At 45.8% G+C, this 17361-nt stretch overlaps 2 protein-coding genes across 5 annotated transcripts in view; one reads left to right on the top strand and one right to left on the bottom strand.

Annotated features, from left to right (window-relative positions):
- BOC (BOC cell adhesion associated, oncogene regulated) overlaps positions 1 to 7583 on the top strand; it is a gene marked incomplete at its 5' end in the record, with an annotated part of 35754 nt that extends 28171 nt beyond the window's left edge. Inside the window, 8 exons of the mRNA XM_023260140.2 lie at positions 221 to 402; positions 885 to 990; positions 1317 to 1439; positions 3738 to 3959; positions 4649 to 4884; positions 5096 to 5172; positions 5634 to 5827; positions 6839 to 7583. Of these exons, the coding sequence (XP_023115908.1) occupies positions 221 to 402; positions 885 to 990; positions 1317 to 1439; positions 3738 to 3959; positions 4649 to 4884; positions 5096 to 5172; positions 5634 to 5827; positions 6839 to 7026 (1328 nt within the window). The remainder of the gene's footprint in view (positions 1 to 220; positions 403 to 884; positions 991 to 1316; positions 1440 to 3737; positions 3960 to 4648; positions 4885 to 5095; positions 5173 to 5633; positions 5828 to 6838) is intronic.
- Positions 7584 to 10967: 3384 nt separating this feature from the next.
- The window catches only part of CFAP44 (cilia and flagella associated protein 44), a 149772-nt gene continuing 143378 nt past the window's right edge, over positions 10968 to 17361 (bottom strand). For all 4 annotated transcript variants that reach the window (XM_019839725.3, XM_003991635.5, XM_023260139.2 and 1 more), the window contains 3 exons: positions 16067 to 16227; positions 14727 to 14861; positions 10968 to 11564 (listed from right to left, as the gene is read on the bottom strand). In XM_019839725.3, the coding sequence (XP_019695284.2) occupies positions 11373 to 11564; positions 14727 to 14861; positions 16067 to 16227 (488 nt within the window). In that variant the 3' untranslated portion in view covers positions 10968 to 11372. The remainder of the gene's footprint in view (positions 11565 to 14726; positions 14862 to 16066; positions 16228 to 17361) is intronic.

Below are 17361 nucleotides of genomic sequence, written 5' to 3' on the forward strand. Positions count from 1 at the left end.
ATTGGATGCTCTTGGTGGTGTCCCCTCCATCCTACAAGTCCTTCCTTCTCTGTCTCTCCATAGCGGTCCATAGCTATCCCCTCTGGGGCTCCTTTCCAAAAAAGATGGGAGTTCTTGTGTCCTTTGGGAGCAACCCAAAAGACCCTACCCTGGGTGTGCTGGGGTGGGTGGGTCAGAAGTGTTTCCCAGCTCCTGGGTTCAAGTGAGCGGCTCTCACCAGGCACCTCCTACAAGTTCCGTGTCAGGGCTCTGAACATGCTGGGGGAGAGCGAGCCCAGTGCCCCTTCCAGGCCGTATGTGGTATCCAGCTATAGTGGCCGCGTGTATGAGAGGCCTGTGGCAGGCCCTTACATCACCTTCACGGATGCTGTCAATGAGACCACCATCATGCTCAAGTGGATGGTAAGTGACCTTGCACAGACTGCAAAGGGGAGATGGGGCTGAGCTTCATGATGACAAGAGCTGGCTGTTGCAGTGGGGGCAGGAAGCAATCACTTTTCTATACTGCCCTTCTTCTAAGACCCCTTCCTGTATTTTTTCACAAAGGCTTCCTGTAAGTGGTCACCTTCCAACCCCCGTGTACCTGGGAATTGAGCCAGACTGACTTATCCTTATAGTACCCAGGCAGGTCAGAGAGGGCTCAGGTCTTTGGAGAAATGTCTGTTCCTTATCTCCAGAAGCTGGGGGACCTTTAGGCTAAATAACAAGTGACCTTCATAGCATTCCCCAGAAAGCCTTGGGGAGTATCATCAGAAGTATTTGCCAGACTCCTGCAGTGAATTTTTAAATCCAGGCTGGGGTAAAATTTCTGTCCACCAGTGGGTCTGCTCACATGAGGATTTCTCTGCTCCATTGTCAACTTGTTTCTTCTCCCTTCCCTATAGTATATTCCAGCAAGTAACAACAACACCCCAATCCATGGATTTTATATCTATTATCGACCCACAGACAGTGACAATGATAGTGACTACAAGAAGGATATGGTAGAAGGTGAGCACTTTGGGGACGCGGTTTTCTCTGTTGGCAAGGGTGTCTAGGTGTTGATGAAAGTTTAAAACGTGGGCATCTGGGTCCATATCATTGACTCCTGCCATGCGTGGGGTCATCAAGTTCATAAATCCACACGCTTCCTTCCCTTGGTGATGGGACCACAGGAACTTGGGTGGCACCTAAAAAATTCCAATAGTTCTCCTCCACCTCATTCATGGCACCAGCCCAGACACACACCCCTGTCCAAGCCTGACCGCGATTGCTTCCAAGCGGACTAGGTGGTACACATCACCACATGTGACCGACTCTCTTGCTGCCTTTTCCAGGGGATAGATACTGGCATTCCATCAGCCACCTGCAGCCAGAGACCTCCTACGACATTAAGATGCAGTGCTTCAACGAAGGAGGAGAGAGTGAGTTCAGCAACGTGATGATCTGTGAAACCAAAGGTGATTCTCTTTAGGCTCTCTACTCTCCCTGCTATTTTTAGCCCACCAGGACAAAGTCACTGCTCCATGTGACATGCTGGTCATGTCTTCCCCATGAAGACTCCTTATTGTCCAAATACCCCTAAACTTTGTCATTTTTAACCCTCCTCTTTATTTGCCTGTGCCTCAAGTATGAATTAGGTTGCCATGGTGATGGCTTCAGGGAACTTGGGAATTAACTCATACATGAACTTATGGAATAGCACCCATTCTTAAGGTTAGAACTTTCTATAAACACTATATTCCTATAAAATTTGGTACTTACATTGATTGGTTTACTTATTTTAATTAGGAGTTAGGAAAGAAACTGAGCATCAGGAATTGATGTATCTTGATGTATCTTGACCAAGGTCCTTTAGCCAGTTAGGGGTATTGAGTACACTCTGGGTCAAGTTTATCTAACTATAAGCCCAGATTCTTTCCTGCACTAAAACATGTTAAACATCTTCACTGAAAAACTTAATATTTCCACATTGGTCAAGTGTTTAGATACCACCATCTCCATTTTGCAAATACTGCCAAGTGTATAACCCGAGTATATTGCAAAGAACATCATCAAGAGAAGATTACAAAGGAATAGGAACGGAGAGAAGAAAAGAACCCGTTTTCCTTATGTGGACAAGATTCTCTTTCTAGCTTTGTGCCCTTTCAGTCAGTTACTCAACAAATACTCAGTGCCTCCTGTGTGCACTCCTAACCTCTTTTGTTGTGCACAGTGAAGGGAGGGGGTAGACACAGGACTTCTGGCTGTGCATGTATCAGGGGACTCACACAGAGTACCCAGGGCAAAGAGAGGCTTCACAAAGGCTTCGCACTGGTCTGGAGGGACTGACTCTTCAGGTGACTGAGAAGGGAGTAACCCGGGGGCAGGGCAAGCCTGCGCACAGCTCCAGGTGGTTGGAGGGTGTGGGAAGGAGGACGAGAGAGAGAGAGAGAGTGCTCAGGGAATGGCCAGGGATGGCAGTGGGCACTGTGGTCATTGAGAATTCCGTGGCTGTGAGGTTGAGAAAGCTCACAGGTATTTCTGCAGGCGTGGGCAGATGGGAGAGAGCTGAGAAGTAAGGTAGAAAGAAGGGACGAGATTGAGTCTCTTAAGTTTATGTATCTATTTTGAGAAAGAGAGAAGAGACAGAGGATCCCAAGAGTTTGGTGTAGGGCTCTAACTCATGAACCGTGAGATCATGAGCTGAGCTGAAATCAAGAGTCGGGTGTTTAACTGAGCTACCCAGCCGCCCCGAGTTTTAGTCTCTTTTGAGGCTGTGTGTAGGACCAGGGGTTGCTAGCATGTCAGGGCTGGGAGAGAATGAAGAGAGTTCAAAGCAAACCATGAGGTGTCCGGCCTAATGTACACATGGGTGATATTGCCATTTATTGAACTGGGGAAGCCAGGAGAGAAGCAGAGTCCACGACAAAGGAACAAGGTGGAACCATTCGGTGACTTCCGGCAGCAGATTCTTCCGAGATGCTGAGAGAGAAGCAGGTCTCCCAGCAGGGGAGGGCCCTGGAGTATTTGGCAGTCACTGGGACACAGGCTGAAGTCATAGGAACAGAACAGAATACAGGATAGAGCCTGGAAGGGATTAGAAACCCTCGCAGATCTGAGAAGACAGAAAAATGTAAGCAGCAGCCTTCGGAGAGGTAGCGGGAAGTCACCGCCTGTGCTGTGGGAGAACCCAGGGGGAAGACGGCTCTGAAAGGGAGTTCTCAAGGTCAGGCACACCCTGACAATAGCACAACACCGAGGAGGAATCACCATCTTGTCACTGAGTGGGTGTTTCCCAGCTACCGGCTGTGCTAGAGTCCCTCCATCTCCTTGCTCTAGGCCCAGGCTCAGACTTGGCACTTTGCATCCCTTAATCTGCCCAGGAATAGCAAAACCATGGGTAGGATCTTCCATTCCCAGTTCTTTTGCTGGTTTCATGCATCCTGTTTTGAGATTTTCTTCCAAAAGTTCACCAGCTGTTCTTTGAGAAAAGCCCTATACCTTTTCTGCCCAGAAGACCCATTCTGAGACCAGTGTTTGGGTTGTATTTTGAAGTAGAAGGTTCAGATGCCTTCTGCAGTAACAAATTTCCCATCAGAGGCCAGTTTCATGCTGAGCTTGGATACCACACTCATCTAATACAGAATTTTGAGGCCCTGCCTTGTGAGTTTTACCCCATTTCCCACACCCATGGAATCAGGTCTGTTGATGTTTCCTGTTTGTTGTGAGAGAAATGTTAAGGAATCGATGCTGAAGTGTCTTGTTCACAATTATAGCCCGGAAGTCTTCTGGCCATCCTGGTCGGCTCCCACCCCCGACTCTGGCCCCACCTCAGCTGCCACCCCCTGAAACCATAGAACGGCCAGTGGGCACCGGGGCCATGGTGGCACGCTCCAGCGACCTGCCCTACCTGATTGTTGGGGTCGTCCTGGGCTCTGTCGTCCTCATCATCGTCGCCTTCATCCCCTTCTGTTTGTGGAGGGCCTGGTCTAAGCAAAGTGAGTGACCCCCTCAGCACCAAGGGGAAGGAGCCTGGGGAGGGGAGGAGGGGAGGAGGGGGACTCCCAAGAGACCAAGGAGGCAGGTTGGAGATGCCCTGCTTCACATGCACTAGAGCATAAGCTCCTGGGTCCCCCACAGAGCTCGGAGAGATAAGAATACATCAAGCCTGGGCCCTTTCCTCCCAGCTCATGGACCCTGGTGGATGGAAAGTATGAAGTGGAAAGTGGTCTGTCCCCTCTTTTCTGGAACTCAGTACTTGTCTGGCTTCAACTCCTTTTAAATTCTGAAGCTGCTGTTCTGACCACTTGCTCATGTTGAAAATGCATCCCACACTTTCCCTGCCCCCTCTCTCGGTCTGTAGATGCCTTGAGCTTTCCCTCTTGTCCTGTTGCTAATTTCTGCTTCAAATGACAACACATCGGGCCAGCTTGTCTCATTCAAACATTGCTTCTTCTGTTGGCTCACCGCTTCCTTCCCCAAACCTGTGCCCCTCTATCTCCTCACCTTTCTCCCCAATGAAGAAAAGAATCTAGATGTTAGAAGAAATGGGTGACTGGAAGAATACGTTCTGAGAGAAAATATTTTCATCCCTATGTGGTCAGAAATTTTCTGAGATTTCTATGGTATTGGAGGCTGCCTTGAGCTTCCTTGGCCTAAGCATACATCTGTCCTTCTGTCCTTCCAGAACATACAACAGACCTGGGTTTTCCTCGAAGTGCCCTTCTGTCCTCCTCCTGCCAATACACTATGGTACCCCTGGGAGGACTCCCAGGCCACCGAGCCAGTGGGCAGCCCTACCTCAGTGGCACCAGTGGACGGGCCTGTGCCAATGGGATCCATGTGAACAGGGGCTGCCCTGCCACTGCCATGGGCTACCCAGGCCTGAAACCTCAGCAACACTGCCCAGGGGCGCTTCGGCAGGTAACGTAGTCCTGGGAATGCAAACAGGTGCGGGCCCACACGGGGGTGTTGGTGGGGGGCTGCCTCCTGGGGCTCCCTCCCTCCTAGTCTTTAATCCTGGGCTGCTGTGTCTGGCTTTCTTTAGTCAGGAGCAGCTCATTCTGTTGAACACAGAACAGGAAAGTTACTCAGACTGTGATGTGACCTTTTTGTTACTCTTTCTTTTGAGCAGCGGGATGACCCCAGCAGCCTGCTGAAGCAGACCGTTCTTGGCACTGGATATGACCCCCCCAGTCACCAGATTCCTAGGTAACTGGGCCCTCCCATCCCTGCCTTCCCCTCAAACCCAACCTCAGTCACTGAGAGGAGACGGGGGACCCACATCTGACAACCTGCTCAGCTGGACTCTTCTCAAGGTGTTGTGTTTGCAGTTATAATGCCCTTTCTGCTCTGAGGCATAGGTTGGCCTCCAGAAATCTGTCCTTCACTTGGCAGGCCAGATCTGCACACATGGAGTTGGCTCTGTCCCCAGGCCTCTGGACACCTGACTGCATGTCCTCTCATGCACTCAGGACTTGCATGGAATAAAATGGAAATAGACTAGAATTACCCAGAGAAGTTGTGATACGACAACATCTTCATGTTCAAAGGGCACTAGTCCCTGCCCCATCTGAGCCCTGACCAGCCTCAGACAGGGCAGCAGCCAGGCACTGGGAATACAGGCCCACTCCGCCCCCACCTCACCTCTCCATCTGGTCTCGTGCCTGCAGGGGTCCCAAGTCTAGCCCAGAGGATGGCTCTTTCTTGTATACACTGCCTGATGACTCCACTCACCAGCTGCTCCAGCCCCACCAAGACTGTCACCACCTCCAGGAGCAGCCCGCCCCCACAGGCCAGTCAGGCATGAGGAGCGTACCCCAGGGTCCTGGGCTGGAAGCAACGTGGGACCCTCTTTTTCACCAAGGTTGGCGCCAGGGGCAGGGCTGGAAATTGACGAGGCTGGGAATGACCGGAGGGAGGCAGGCGTCCACAACCCAGAAGTGTCCTAGAGAGGTGGCCTGAAGTAGAGTCATCCACAGTTTTTCTGTGGGGGAGACACGGCCCCACAGATCCATGCAGATGAACCAGCTGGGTCCACGTCCATCTTGGCAAGCTGTGTCCTCAAAGGCCGAGAAGAGAACACGCTCCCATTTCAGAGAAAGAAGCCCTTTCGGTCTTGGCGTTTCACGACCATTCACAAATTCCAGCTGCCTCTCCTCACACCAAGAGGCGTTCCCTAATCACCCCAAATACCTTGCCCTGTTGGGTCTTGTCTCTTAATTAAGGAATGAGATTATATCAGTCATTAGGAAGCCGAGTTCTCACATCATCATAACTCTGCTTCCACAGAACTTTTTCTCCACGAGCCTCCATGCATGACCCCTGTCCTTCCATCTTCCCTCGTGCCAGGCTCTTGGGAATCAGCGCATGCTGGTTGCAGTGAGGCTGGTTCCGTTGGCTAACGCTTCTTAGCTTCCATGGTAGGAATGGTCCGTTCGCATGCAGATCCTAGACACCGTCTCTGGGAGATAAAATTCTAAGACCGGCATCATCAAAACTGGACACCATCTGGGGTGGGATTATGCCCAGAAATCCTACCATACAGGTAGACTAGCCACTTGAATCTGGAAAGAACAGGGCTCTCTCCCACATTTCATGGCTCAGCTGACTTCATCCACCCCAGGTTACAGGCTAAGTAGTCGAGAGTCTCTGTGGTCCCACCACTGAAATGTGTAGGTGGGACATGGGCAACAAGTGGCCCACCCCATGTCTCTGAGACCTTAGAAGGAGCATAAATGTCATTGTCACAGTTGTTTCTGTCTTTCTCTCAGGGCTAGTATAACCAACTCCCATCACAGAGACGGACCCAGTACCACTGAGCACTGATTCCTGGTCAGTCTGGATTTTAATGTTTCCCACTTTTCTCTCCCCTCAGGGCCCCCGTGCTGCTTGGGCCTTGTCCCAGTTGAAGAGGTGGACAGTCCTAACTCCTGCCAAGTGGGTGGAGGAGACTGGTATTCCCAGCACCCCAAAGGAGCCTACACAGGGCAGGAGCTCGGGATACGGCTCTCCCCCAGCCCACCATTGCATGTATCTTTTGAAACACCACCTCCTACAATTTAGGCAGAAACCAATATCCCAGAAAGACTATATATTGTTTTTAAAAAGAGACAGAAAATTGGTATTTATTTTTCTATAATAGTCATATTTATATATTTATGCACTTGTAAATAAATGTATATGTGTTTTTATAATTCTGGAGAGATGTAGGGAATCCTACCCATTGAGGTATGAGAAGGGAATCAAAGAAGCCCCAATACAGGATTCAACCAGGAAAGAGTAACATAGATTGAGAAGGCAGCCCTTCCCTAGAGCCTCTGTCACTGCCCAGGAGGCTGCAGAAGGCCCCCAGAGAAGCTTGCGGAAGGAAGAATCTTAGCACACTGTTCGTGACAACGATGAAGGAAAAGCAAGGGCCCCGCTATCACAGGCTAGAGACACTCGTGAAGACGGCTGGAGCTGGTACTACAGGAGATGTTTTCAGAAGATGCCCACGAGAATGGACTAAGATGTGTATAGTCCTACAAGCATTAACAGACCTTCCAGAATCAATCTGTGGCAGCATATCTCTGTAAAAACAAACACTGTAACTTCTAAATAAATGTTTAGTCTTCCCTGTACCGCTCAGCTTAGTCACATATGAGTCAGCATCCTCTTTAAACATTAGGATACGCTTTTTGAATAGTTGAAGAAAACCTCCACTCGTGACATTTTTAGCTCTGTCAAGACAGAGCCGAGATCTGGAAGAGGTAGGAGACGTTTCATTTTCTGTCTTTTAAAATACTGTGTCAGTAAGTGTTTCGTCCAAGAGGGAAATTGTGTGAAGGAGGCAAGGAGAAGCAGATTCGCAGTCTCTTACTGACTGGACTCGAGGGGAGGCTTTGGTCTTATCGGAGGAATGAAACTTCTCTTTTCTCTATAGGTAACGCGTGGAAGACTACTTTCTCCAAAATACCATTTAGTTAAGTGCTAGGCTGCACATGCACGCGTGGTGCCTGATAAGATCCGCTTTCCTTCTTTCCTACAATAGACCAACATTGCCAGAGGAGTTGATTTTTAAACAACCAGGGAGTCAAGATTTACTTCTGTACAACCCTGGGACCAACCTTGATACGTGCAACTGGCACTAGATGGAGGCTGAAGCTTTGCAGTGAAAGCGCTAGCACTCCCATTGTTCTCGTGAGGGAAAAGTATTTTCTAGATTGAAGGTAAGTTACAGATGAAATGCTGCTTGAGACAATCTGGTTAAGAGTCCCAGAGCCAGACTCCCCACGCTCTAGTAGATGCCAGAGGGAGAGACAAGATTCTAGGACAAGCGCACCCTCTGCTGGCCAGAGGAAATAGTGCGCCTGCTCTTAGCTTCCATGCTTTTTCCATCCAATAGCTAAATTGGATAAAGAGCTCTCATCGAGATGCAACATGATCTTCAGAAAAGCTGTATTTAAAAAATATTTTAAGAAAGTGAAGGCCTATAAGGAACATGGAAATGATAGAAGAACTAGCATGTAAGTTCAGCCACAACCTTGCACTGAGGACGTAGAAGTCACTTCCCAGAGTGGGACAGAGCCCATGCTCTCCATCTTTACTCAGTCCAGGGCCTCTCAGATCTGGACTGTAACTCACCTCCTAGCTTAGTGGCTTAATTTTTTTCTCTCCTTGATCCCAAATAGCTGTCAAAGTGAATTTTGGTGAACTTTGTGGAAGTGATACATAAAATTGCTTTCTACGCAGCCCTGGAACCATAACAATACTGAATGACTTTAGCTCCCCAAAAAAGTCCTAGGAAAGAAAAAACACTTCCAAGGCACATTAAATGAGATAAATATGTGTATTTACCTCAGCCAGCTGCAGGAAAAGAGGAAAGGCTGTGAGGCCTCTAAATTGTAGCCTAGAAAATGAAGTAGCTTATAAAATACACTGAAATTCAATATCTATTTCTTCAGGTTATTATAGTGCCTTTTAGAAGTCTGATTCAGCCCGCAAAGGCTGTATAATTTACTAAAGGAGGAGTAAGATCTAGAGGGCAGGCGCTGGTAGGGGTGCAGAGCCCTGCCCAGGGCCGACAGGCCTCTCCAGGCATGGCCGTCCTCTGTGACAAGACAGCCAGACTGAGCAGCAGTGGGTAACTGTGATGGAGGGGCTGCGCTCCATAGCTGCTTTTTTCTCCCAGTTTTGGTTTGTGATGGTACAATGGACGAGGGTTCAAAATTGCCAAGTTACATTAGCAGCTGACCCACAGGTGACTCAGTGTGGACAGATTTTGGCCTCACTCTCAGAAATAAGGCAGCCTTTTCTGAGACAGAGGCAGAGAACCGTTTGATCAGGGAAGCAGGAGTGAATGGAAAGTTATTCGCCCACAGCTGAAGCTGAACTTCCCAAAGACTCTGATGCTATATGTAACTATAGATTCAAGACTGAGTCTGGAGTCAAGTAGAAATGAAACTAAAGCTAGCTATAGGTCTTGTCCAATTCAAAATAAAAACTGAGTGTTAACTATACTGCCTACCGGATAAAAGCCTGAATATCGTGGACTTAGTGATGGTTTAGTCCAGTTTGATTTGGGAAAAACGGTAACGATCCTGGTTGGTTTTACAGAGTCGAAAGAGTCATGGAATCTTTGCCATGGCTCTCCCACAGACTCTAAAGTCATTCTTGCTGCAGTTAGAGTCACAGAACTTCAGGATGGGAAAGAGACTTCGAGCTTATCCAAATCCTTCATTTGTTGGATAATAAAATGAGACCCAGGAAATTACGTAACTTCCCCTGGCCCTCACTACCACCTAGGGCATGGCGTCTCCTCGGAGACCAAGCACTTGATCCAGGCAGTTGCTCATTGTGGTAGCTGGGTGAGGAGCGGAAGCCCGCAGCCAGACAGCCAAGCGAGTGAGGCTGGAAGGAGCCCTGCCTCCCCAGCCAAGCTTCAGATGGCTGCGGCCCCAACTCACAGCTTGACCGTAACCTCTTGAGGGACTCCATGCCCAAAACAGCCCACTCAGCAGCTCCCAGATTCCTGACCCTCAGAAACTGGGTGAGATAAGCAGTTTTAAGCAATGTCTGGGGGAGAAATTTTCATGCAGCAGTAAACAGGTAAAACCCTCACGAGTAGCACTTTTTAAACGCTTGAAAGGCGCACACAGTTTAGGGCATACAGCAGAGAAAATGATGGAAGGTGCTCTCCAGTAGATAAGCTACTACACCACAGACAACAAGCACAGACTATTCGCGTCTCTTAAATAGGAACATGAAAGAATCTTTGAAAGGAAAGGAGTCCTAATTTGGGAGACAGATCAGGCTAGTCGCAGGTTAGGAAGCTTTGATGTTGCTGATGCATCTGCATGGATGCAATACTGCCTTCCTCCCTGTTCCTTCTCTGTGACCAACTTCTATTCTGGGACAGTTCAATGGGATAGCTCATTAACATGGACCCACAGAACACTGGATCTAAAGTGCTATGTTCTCCCTCTTACTAATGGGAATCCAAATATCACATCATTATTAGATGGGTACAGTCATGAATTCCCATGACCACTTACCCCCAAATGGAAAAGGACACTCTCAAATTAGTTCAGAACTAATTATGCACAATCAAAAGTGATTGTTAGAGATGGTCTCTCAGCGTTATGTAATCATTCCTTCTGGATCTACATCAGAAATAGGAAAAATGGCATAGGACATGAAAAGCTACTGGGCATACCTAGAATACTGTTAGAGCTGCAAACATCTACAGAGAAAAGCCGCCTTGTTGACCATTTTGCAAAACCCACTCTTCTCCATTCAGAGCTGAGGAGTTTGCTGACGCGAGGGGTGATTCAGGAAGCTGGGCAGTCTCCTGCTTCCTGCCAATCCAAAGGGATCTGTTCTGTCTGTCTGCATTTCCTGCATCCTGAGCTCCCAAATAACTGCTCTGTGAAGTTAACAATGTCAGAATCCTAATTTGCATTTCTTATGCTAAAATACTGTTGGCAGAATAGTTTGTGCTTTTCTTTTTTCATCCTCTCAGAGAATACTTAACATCAGAGTTTATTTTCCAAGGATTGAAAAACACAGATTTTCTCACAAATTGCTAGTTTTTCCTTGCTGATGGCTAAAAATTCAGATAACCAAACAAATTTCCCAAAACAGGATATATCGCAGATGCTGAGATACAGCCTTCTCTGAGACTCCATATTCAATCCAGTAGTTTCCAAACAGATCTAAAATGGTTCAGTTCCATGGGAAATAAGATGTTGGCTGCGGTCATCTGTGCTAAGCTAACCAAATTGGAGAAAAATTATTAATACTATATAACTGGCTCTGGTCTTAGACTTTTAGATAAGACTTTAAAATAATAGGATTGCTGCAGGCAGCAAGGAACTTCTCTGGTAAGTTGTATGTCAGAAATCTGGGATGTATTGGAGAAAAAAGCAAACTCAAAGGCCCATGGGCTTCATCTCCTTCTCTTGTGGAGGCTGAATGGGTGGGAGGATAAGACCACCTTTCTTACGCAAAAGAGCGATCTCTTCCTTTAAGGCCAAGATCTTTTCTGCCTGGACTTGGATCAGTTCAGTGACCTTCTTTCTCGCCACAATGTCTGCTTTCCGAGGGCCCTGGAAGGCATTGCCCTGTTGAAAGAAAACACCTCCCTGCTTTAAGCATCATTTGGAGTGTGAAAAATTCCCCATCCTAATGTTAGTAGTGCAGACCCTACCGTCCATTTAAACACCATTGCTCCTTAATTTAAGGGGCCTTCAAGTCCTCCACTGAAATTCCACCATTAGAAATGTGTTTCTTTGGCCTAATGAGTAACTGTTAAAATGCAAGTCCCATTAAGCTAGCTATCCATCATTCCTACTGAGGAGGGCTCAGCACTGCAACCATGAAAGACAAGGCACTTCCTTTTTTTATACAGCCTATATTTTGGTTTCCAAAAAGGAAATCTCTATTTCCTCATCTGACTCCTCCCCTTGTCCAGCCAACTCCTGCTCATGCTTCAGATATCACTTTTAGGGAGGCCTTTATCCTGTGGACTAGATAAAGACTTCTTGTTCTATGTTCTTTCAGAACATCCCTTCTATATCATTGTGACTAGGACATTGAACCTTCTGAAACTTCTATTTGAGACTCCTTTTTTAGGATTCAAAAAGTAGCGGTTTCATATGGTTCAACCTAAATGCCTGTTTGATGCCTGTCTTGCAAGATCCTGTGCCTGTAAGAGAGAAGGCCGGCGGGCCTCAATCTCACTACCCACCACCCGTCCCAGAGTTTGTTATAGAAGTATGGGCTCAATAGACTTTGAAGGCACATTAAAGGGAGGAAGATAGCAATTCTCTAGTGTCCACTCTGTGCCCAGTGCTTTCCATGTGCTATCTCATGTACCCCTCACAACTCTGAACAAGCTGTTATTCCAGTTCACAGATATGGACACTAGACCAAGAGATTCATTAAACTGGGCCTTGTCACTATATTCCTAAGGATTTGAAGCAGGGTGAGAACTGGGTTACTGGAAGCCAAAAGCCCATGCTTTGTCCATTACCTCTACGGACTCACTTCATAGCTAAGTGGGGGTTACTGTTACCCAATACCTTCTGCCTCGTCTCCCCTGCCCACCTTTACTGTATGGGCTATAAAAGCTAAATATGCCTTCCCCAGTTTCTCTTCCATCTAGGGGTGGCCACATGGATATAAGCAGAAAACGCTTTCTTAGTGAAAGGGACCCGAAAGGCTGACATTTGCATTCAGACACGAAGCTTTGAGCTGAGGCAGCCATCATGTGACTTTGAAGGAAACTTCAAAGAATCACAAAGAATCAGAGGTATTGGCCCTGGTGTTACAGATCCACTAAGCCTAAAATCCTCAGATGTCTTCTCCAAACTTCTTGTTAAGTGAGGAAAAGAGCCCCTATTTTCAGCTACTCTCCATGAGGGCTTTGGGCCACTTGTAGCTAACCTTATGCACCAGCTCATGCTGTCATCACTCCTGGTGTTACCCCACCTAGTCACTTTGAAGTCACCTTAACATTCCCTCATTTTCCTCACTGTATCCACTCAAAGTATGGCTATTCTTACTTTGAAATGTCCTCTGACACTTTCTTGTTCTTGCCATCTATATATCCCAATTCATGCCTAGATTGTTGGAAGAATGATAGCAATGAAGTCAACTTTGGAGGTGGACAGTCCTTGGTTTAAAAACTAAGCACCATGCAAAAACAAAAAAGCAAACCGAGAAATTAAGCACCATGCATTAGCTCTGAGCTAGTTACTTAACTACTCTGAGCTTAGGAAAGTAATATTTTGAGAGTAGTAGTATGAGACAGCTTATGTAAAGAGAATGTACATTTACATGTACAATGTATTACTTTATTGCTGTATGTATGCCTATGTGTAAAAATATGTATATAAAGATATGTATATGCTATGTAAAGAGACATATACTATTAATTTCCTTTCCCATTCAACCAATCTTCTACTCAAACTCTTCAAACTCCAACATGTCTAGACTTATCAAAGCACATAAAGTCAACAAAATGTTTATGACTGCTTATTCTGTGAAGGTCTTGTTTAGGCATTAACCTTCTGGAACACTATCTTGTTCTTCACTCAAGGGCATGGCTAAACGGCCCTTGATACTCAGATTACAGTCATCCTCTCATACTGAATCTCCAATTATTAGCCTCCCAAGTCCTCTTACTCATTCTTTCTTCTAGATTTGTGCTTGGACCAGTGATTCTTAAACTCTAGCCTGCATCAGAATCATCTAGAAGACTTGTTAATGTAGTTGGCTGGGCGCCTCCCCCAATGCTGCTGATTCAGTAGATCTGCAGATGGGGCCCAAGAATCTGCAATTGTAGCAAATTCCCCAGGTGATGTTTACACTGTTCTTGAGGGCAACACACTTAGAGAACCCTTGGCTTAAACCATTTCCAGTATGCTTAAAGAAAACAAAACAAAGAAAACCAAGAGAAACAATGGGCATTTTTGCAGATGCTATTATAAGAATATGACATATATATTAAAATATGTCCTATGGGTCACCTGGGTGGCTCAGTCAGTTAAGTGTCTGACTCTTGGTTTCAGCTCAGGTTATGATCTCGTGATTGGTGAGTTCCAGCCCCACATCAAGCTCCATGCTGACAGTGCAGAGCCTGCTTGGGATTCTCTTTCTCTCTCTGCCCCTTCCCACCTCAAAATGAATAAAAAACTTTAAAAAATAAAAAGCATTTAAAAAATCCAAATATGTCATGTATGTGTTAGGTTGCTAGAGGGTACCTCACCTAGGTGAACCTTGAATCAGGTGAACCTGTATTAAATAAGAGTTATCTACCATATACTATGTATTATGTCAGGCTGAATAAGAATTATGTAAGAACAAGGTGAAAGCCATACAAAGTAACAAGTGTTTTAATAAAGTAATGTGAGATCCTACAGTTAAAGATACCCACTTTAAATCAAATGAAATAAATATTGGAAATGGGTATTTAACACCAAATTTAGGGATTATATTGGTGTCATTTGTACCTAAATCTCATCTCACCAGGGCCAAGGCAAGCCCCATAGGTTAATACATATGTAAATTCATGGCACCCAAATGGCATACAATAAAGCCAGTCCCTCAGACTCACGTATATAGTAGGTACCAGCAACTTCATGTCCTCCGGGACCCAGGTGGGCTGGACGTGGTCTTGAGATCAAAATTTGTTTAAATGCCAGTACTTGATAGTCTTGTGAATAGTTGCCTTTATAGAGTTTCCCCAACTCTGATAAAGGGTCTGAAAAGAAGTAACATACCTGCTGGTTCTGTAGTGTATTCAATCGAGAATCAAGTTTCTTCTTTTCGGTACATAAATCATTCATCTGATGAAGCTTTTTGGTGTGTTCCTTTGTCTTCATCATCAGCTCCCATCGTACTTGAGCAATCTTTTCCTGCCAGGGCAGGAAAATGCAAAATGGATTAAGTGAGTAAGAGATGAATTAGAAAAATGCACGTCCAGATTTGATCAAAACCATTCAACAAACATGCATATGGAAAAATTTAATCAGAAATCAATATTAAGATGCAACCTGGGCCAACTGCCTTGTCTCTGGTTTGATTAGAGAAAAGCAGAATGTAGGTATGCTCAAGGATCAAAATAGGTAAAAATAAGATAGATACCGATTTATTGTTGAAGAATGAAATGAGTGTGCATACTGAATGCTGCTATTCATTATTTAAAAGGAAGAACATTAATTGAAACAGCAAGCTCTCATATATTGTTCTTTTCCCAGTCTCGGCCCATGATCCTCAAGGTAGCCAGCTTGAATGGCCCTAGGTCTCTTAATGGCTTTCTTTGTTCTCTTACTGCTTCAAAAAATTATTTTAGGCTGCCCCTATTATCTCCAGCATTCCCCTGAAAGGAACCAGTCCCATTGACATGAATGCTCCAGTAACTTGCTTCTTCAAAGCATTGTGGTGAATCTTGGATAGCAAAGATGAGACAAGATAGCACTAGGAACCTCTTCTCCTACCCTGTCTACGGATGAGGTAAAACTGGAAACTGGAGAAGTCACAGTGATCTGGGGACTTGCAAAGTTTTTATAAAAGCTCCTGTGTTTGAATCTGGCTATAACTGGGGCACTGCCTCATCTCATAGCTCAGGCAACAATGTAGGCATTAACATCTTCTAAGATCCTACCAGCTAAATAGCCCATACCTGGTTATAGAATTTATTACTTAGAGATGTTTTCTAATTTCCAGATACTAAAAGCATGCAAAAGCAATAGGGAATAATATAATTGGGACCCTCAGAGCAGAGCAGTTCCATCTCTAACACTGCTAGAACATTTATTTATACATTAATGTAGACCTCAAAGTGGCATCTCTGTAATCATCCATGCCATTTTGTCATCGTATGTCCATGTACTTAAGACCCCAAAACCCAGTGCTGGTGTTTTCACTAGCACAAGATAGGCAAGTCCCTTAAACTAAATGAATGGTAAGGATTCAAGACAGGCTTAATATCATGGGGGAGCCAAGTGGGGCTCACAGAATCATCTCTGGCTGCACAGATGTTTCATGGGAACCACTGACAGCATTTCTTGCCTCAACCCAAGTTCAACCAAGTTGGGTCACCTGTCCTCCCATCCGTTACCTCCCACATCTTCATTTCCTTTGCATTTGATAGCTCCTTTCGAAGTTTTTTGATCTTTAGCTCTTCAAGCGTTGTATTCACAGAAAGTGTCTGAAGGGCTTCTAGGTCTATCACACGGCCAAACTTGCTGATCATTAGCTGACGGACCGTTTCTTCCATTTCTGAAAGAAGACATCACTGTCTTAGGTTGTTCAGTAGTTCCATGGTTATTAAATGAACAATACCAGTAACAACAATATTCTATAGAACAGATTTTGCAAGAGGATGGTAAAGGATCTTATGTTACCAGTTGATTTTTCCTGTGACTCTACCTGCTCCTTTGCTCACCTACAATGCCCATTCCTGTGTTTGCACCTACTTGAAAATCCTGTGTAAAGCAGACTCCGCTTTCCCCGCTGGCTTACATGCTATGAGGTGTCCCTCCGCAGACTGTTAATGGGCCCCAACTAGACTAGGGATGCTTCAGATTTTTTTTTTTAATTACTGATCTCTATAGCATCTAGTGTTAGGAACAGAGCAGGCACTTAGAGGAAAAGTTCCATCCTACTCCAAGTAAAAATTAAAGTCACTGCAGTGGTTCATGAGGCCTTACAAGGTCTGTCCTGCCCCTGTGATCTCTCCCCACCTCCTGCTCTCCTCCTATACTTCTCTCCTCATTAACTGCAGACACACTGGCCTCCTGTTTGCTTCTCAAACATTCCAGGCTCACTCCTTCTCAGTTCCCACTGACTGAAATGCTCTTCCCAAATAACCACATGGCTCCCTCTCCCCAGCCCATTTTCTGAAAGCAAGTTGTGAGATGGGTAAAAGGCTCATTTCCAATACACTCAGTCCTGAAGTGGTAACCAAGAGCAGGTCTTCATCCTCTAACCAGGGAAAACCACACCTTACCAGGTAAGCCATGTTTCCAGGGAGCAGTTCCTGGCCCCTACTCACCTGAGCACTCTCCTTTCAATTCCTTCTTAATTTCTCTTCTTAGCAATGATTTCCATCTAACATGCAATATATTTTACTTTTGTCTATTGCCTTTTCCAACATGAGAACACTGGAACATCTGGAGAAAATTCCATTTGTGGGGTCTGAGCTCCCCCAGAAAATAAAATCTTGTAACAAGACTTTCTCAATCACCAGACTGTCCCCTAAGTCTGAAGGCTCAAAAGTATAATGAGATAATACAATTCTGCTACAGTGCAGGAGTTTGTATTCTGGTATCATTGTTATGACTGAATATAATGGTGTAACCACGGCTGCCATTGTGCCCTATCCAGGGAGGGGTTATTCACTTCTGTGTGAGT

Source organism: Felis catus, chromosome C2 (assembly GCF_018350175.1).
Source record: "Felis catus isolate Fca126 chromosome C2, F.catus_Fca126_mat1.0, whole genome shotgun sequence".
Lineage (NCBI taxonomy): Eukaryota > Metazoa > Chordata > Mammalia > Carnivora > Felidae > Felis > Felis catus.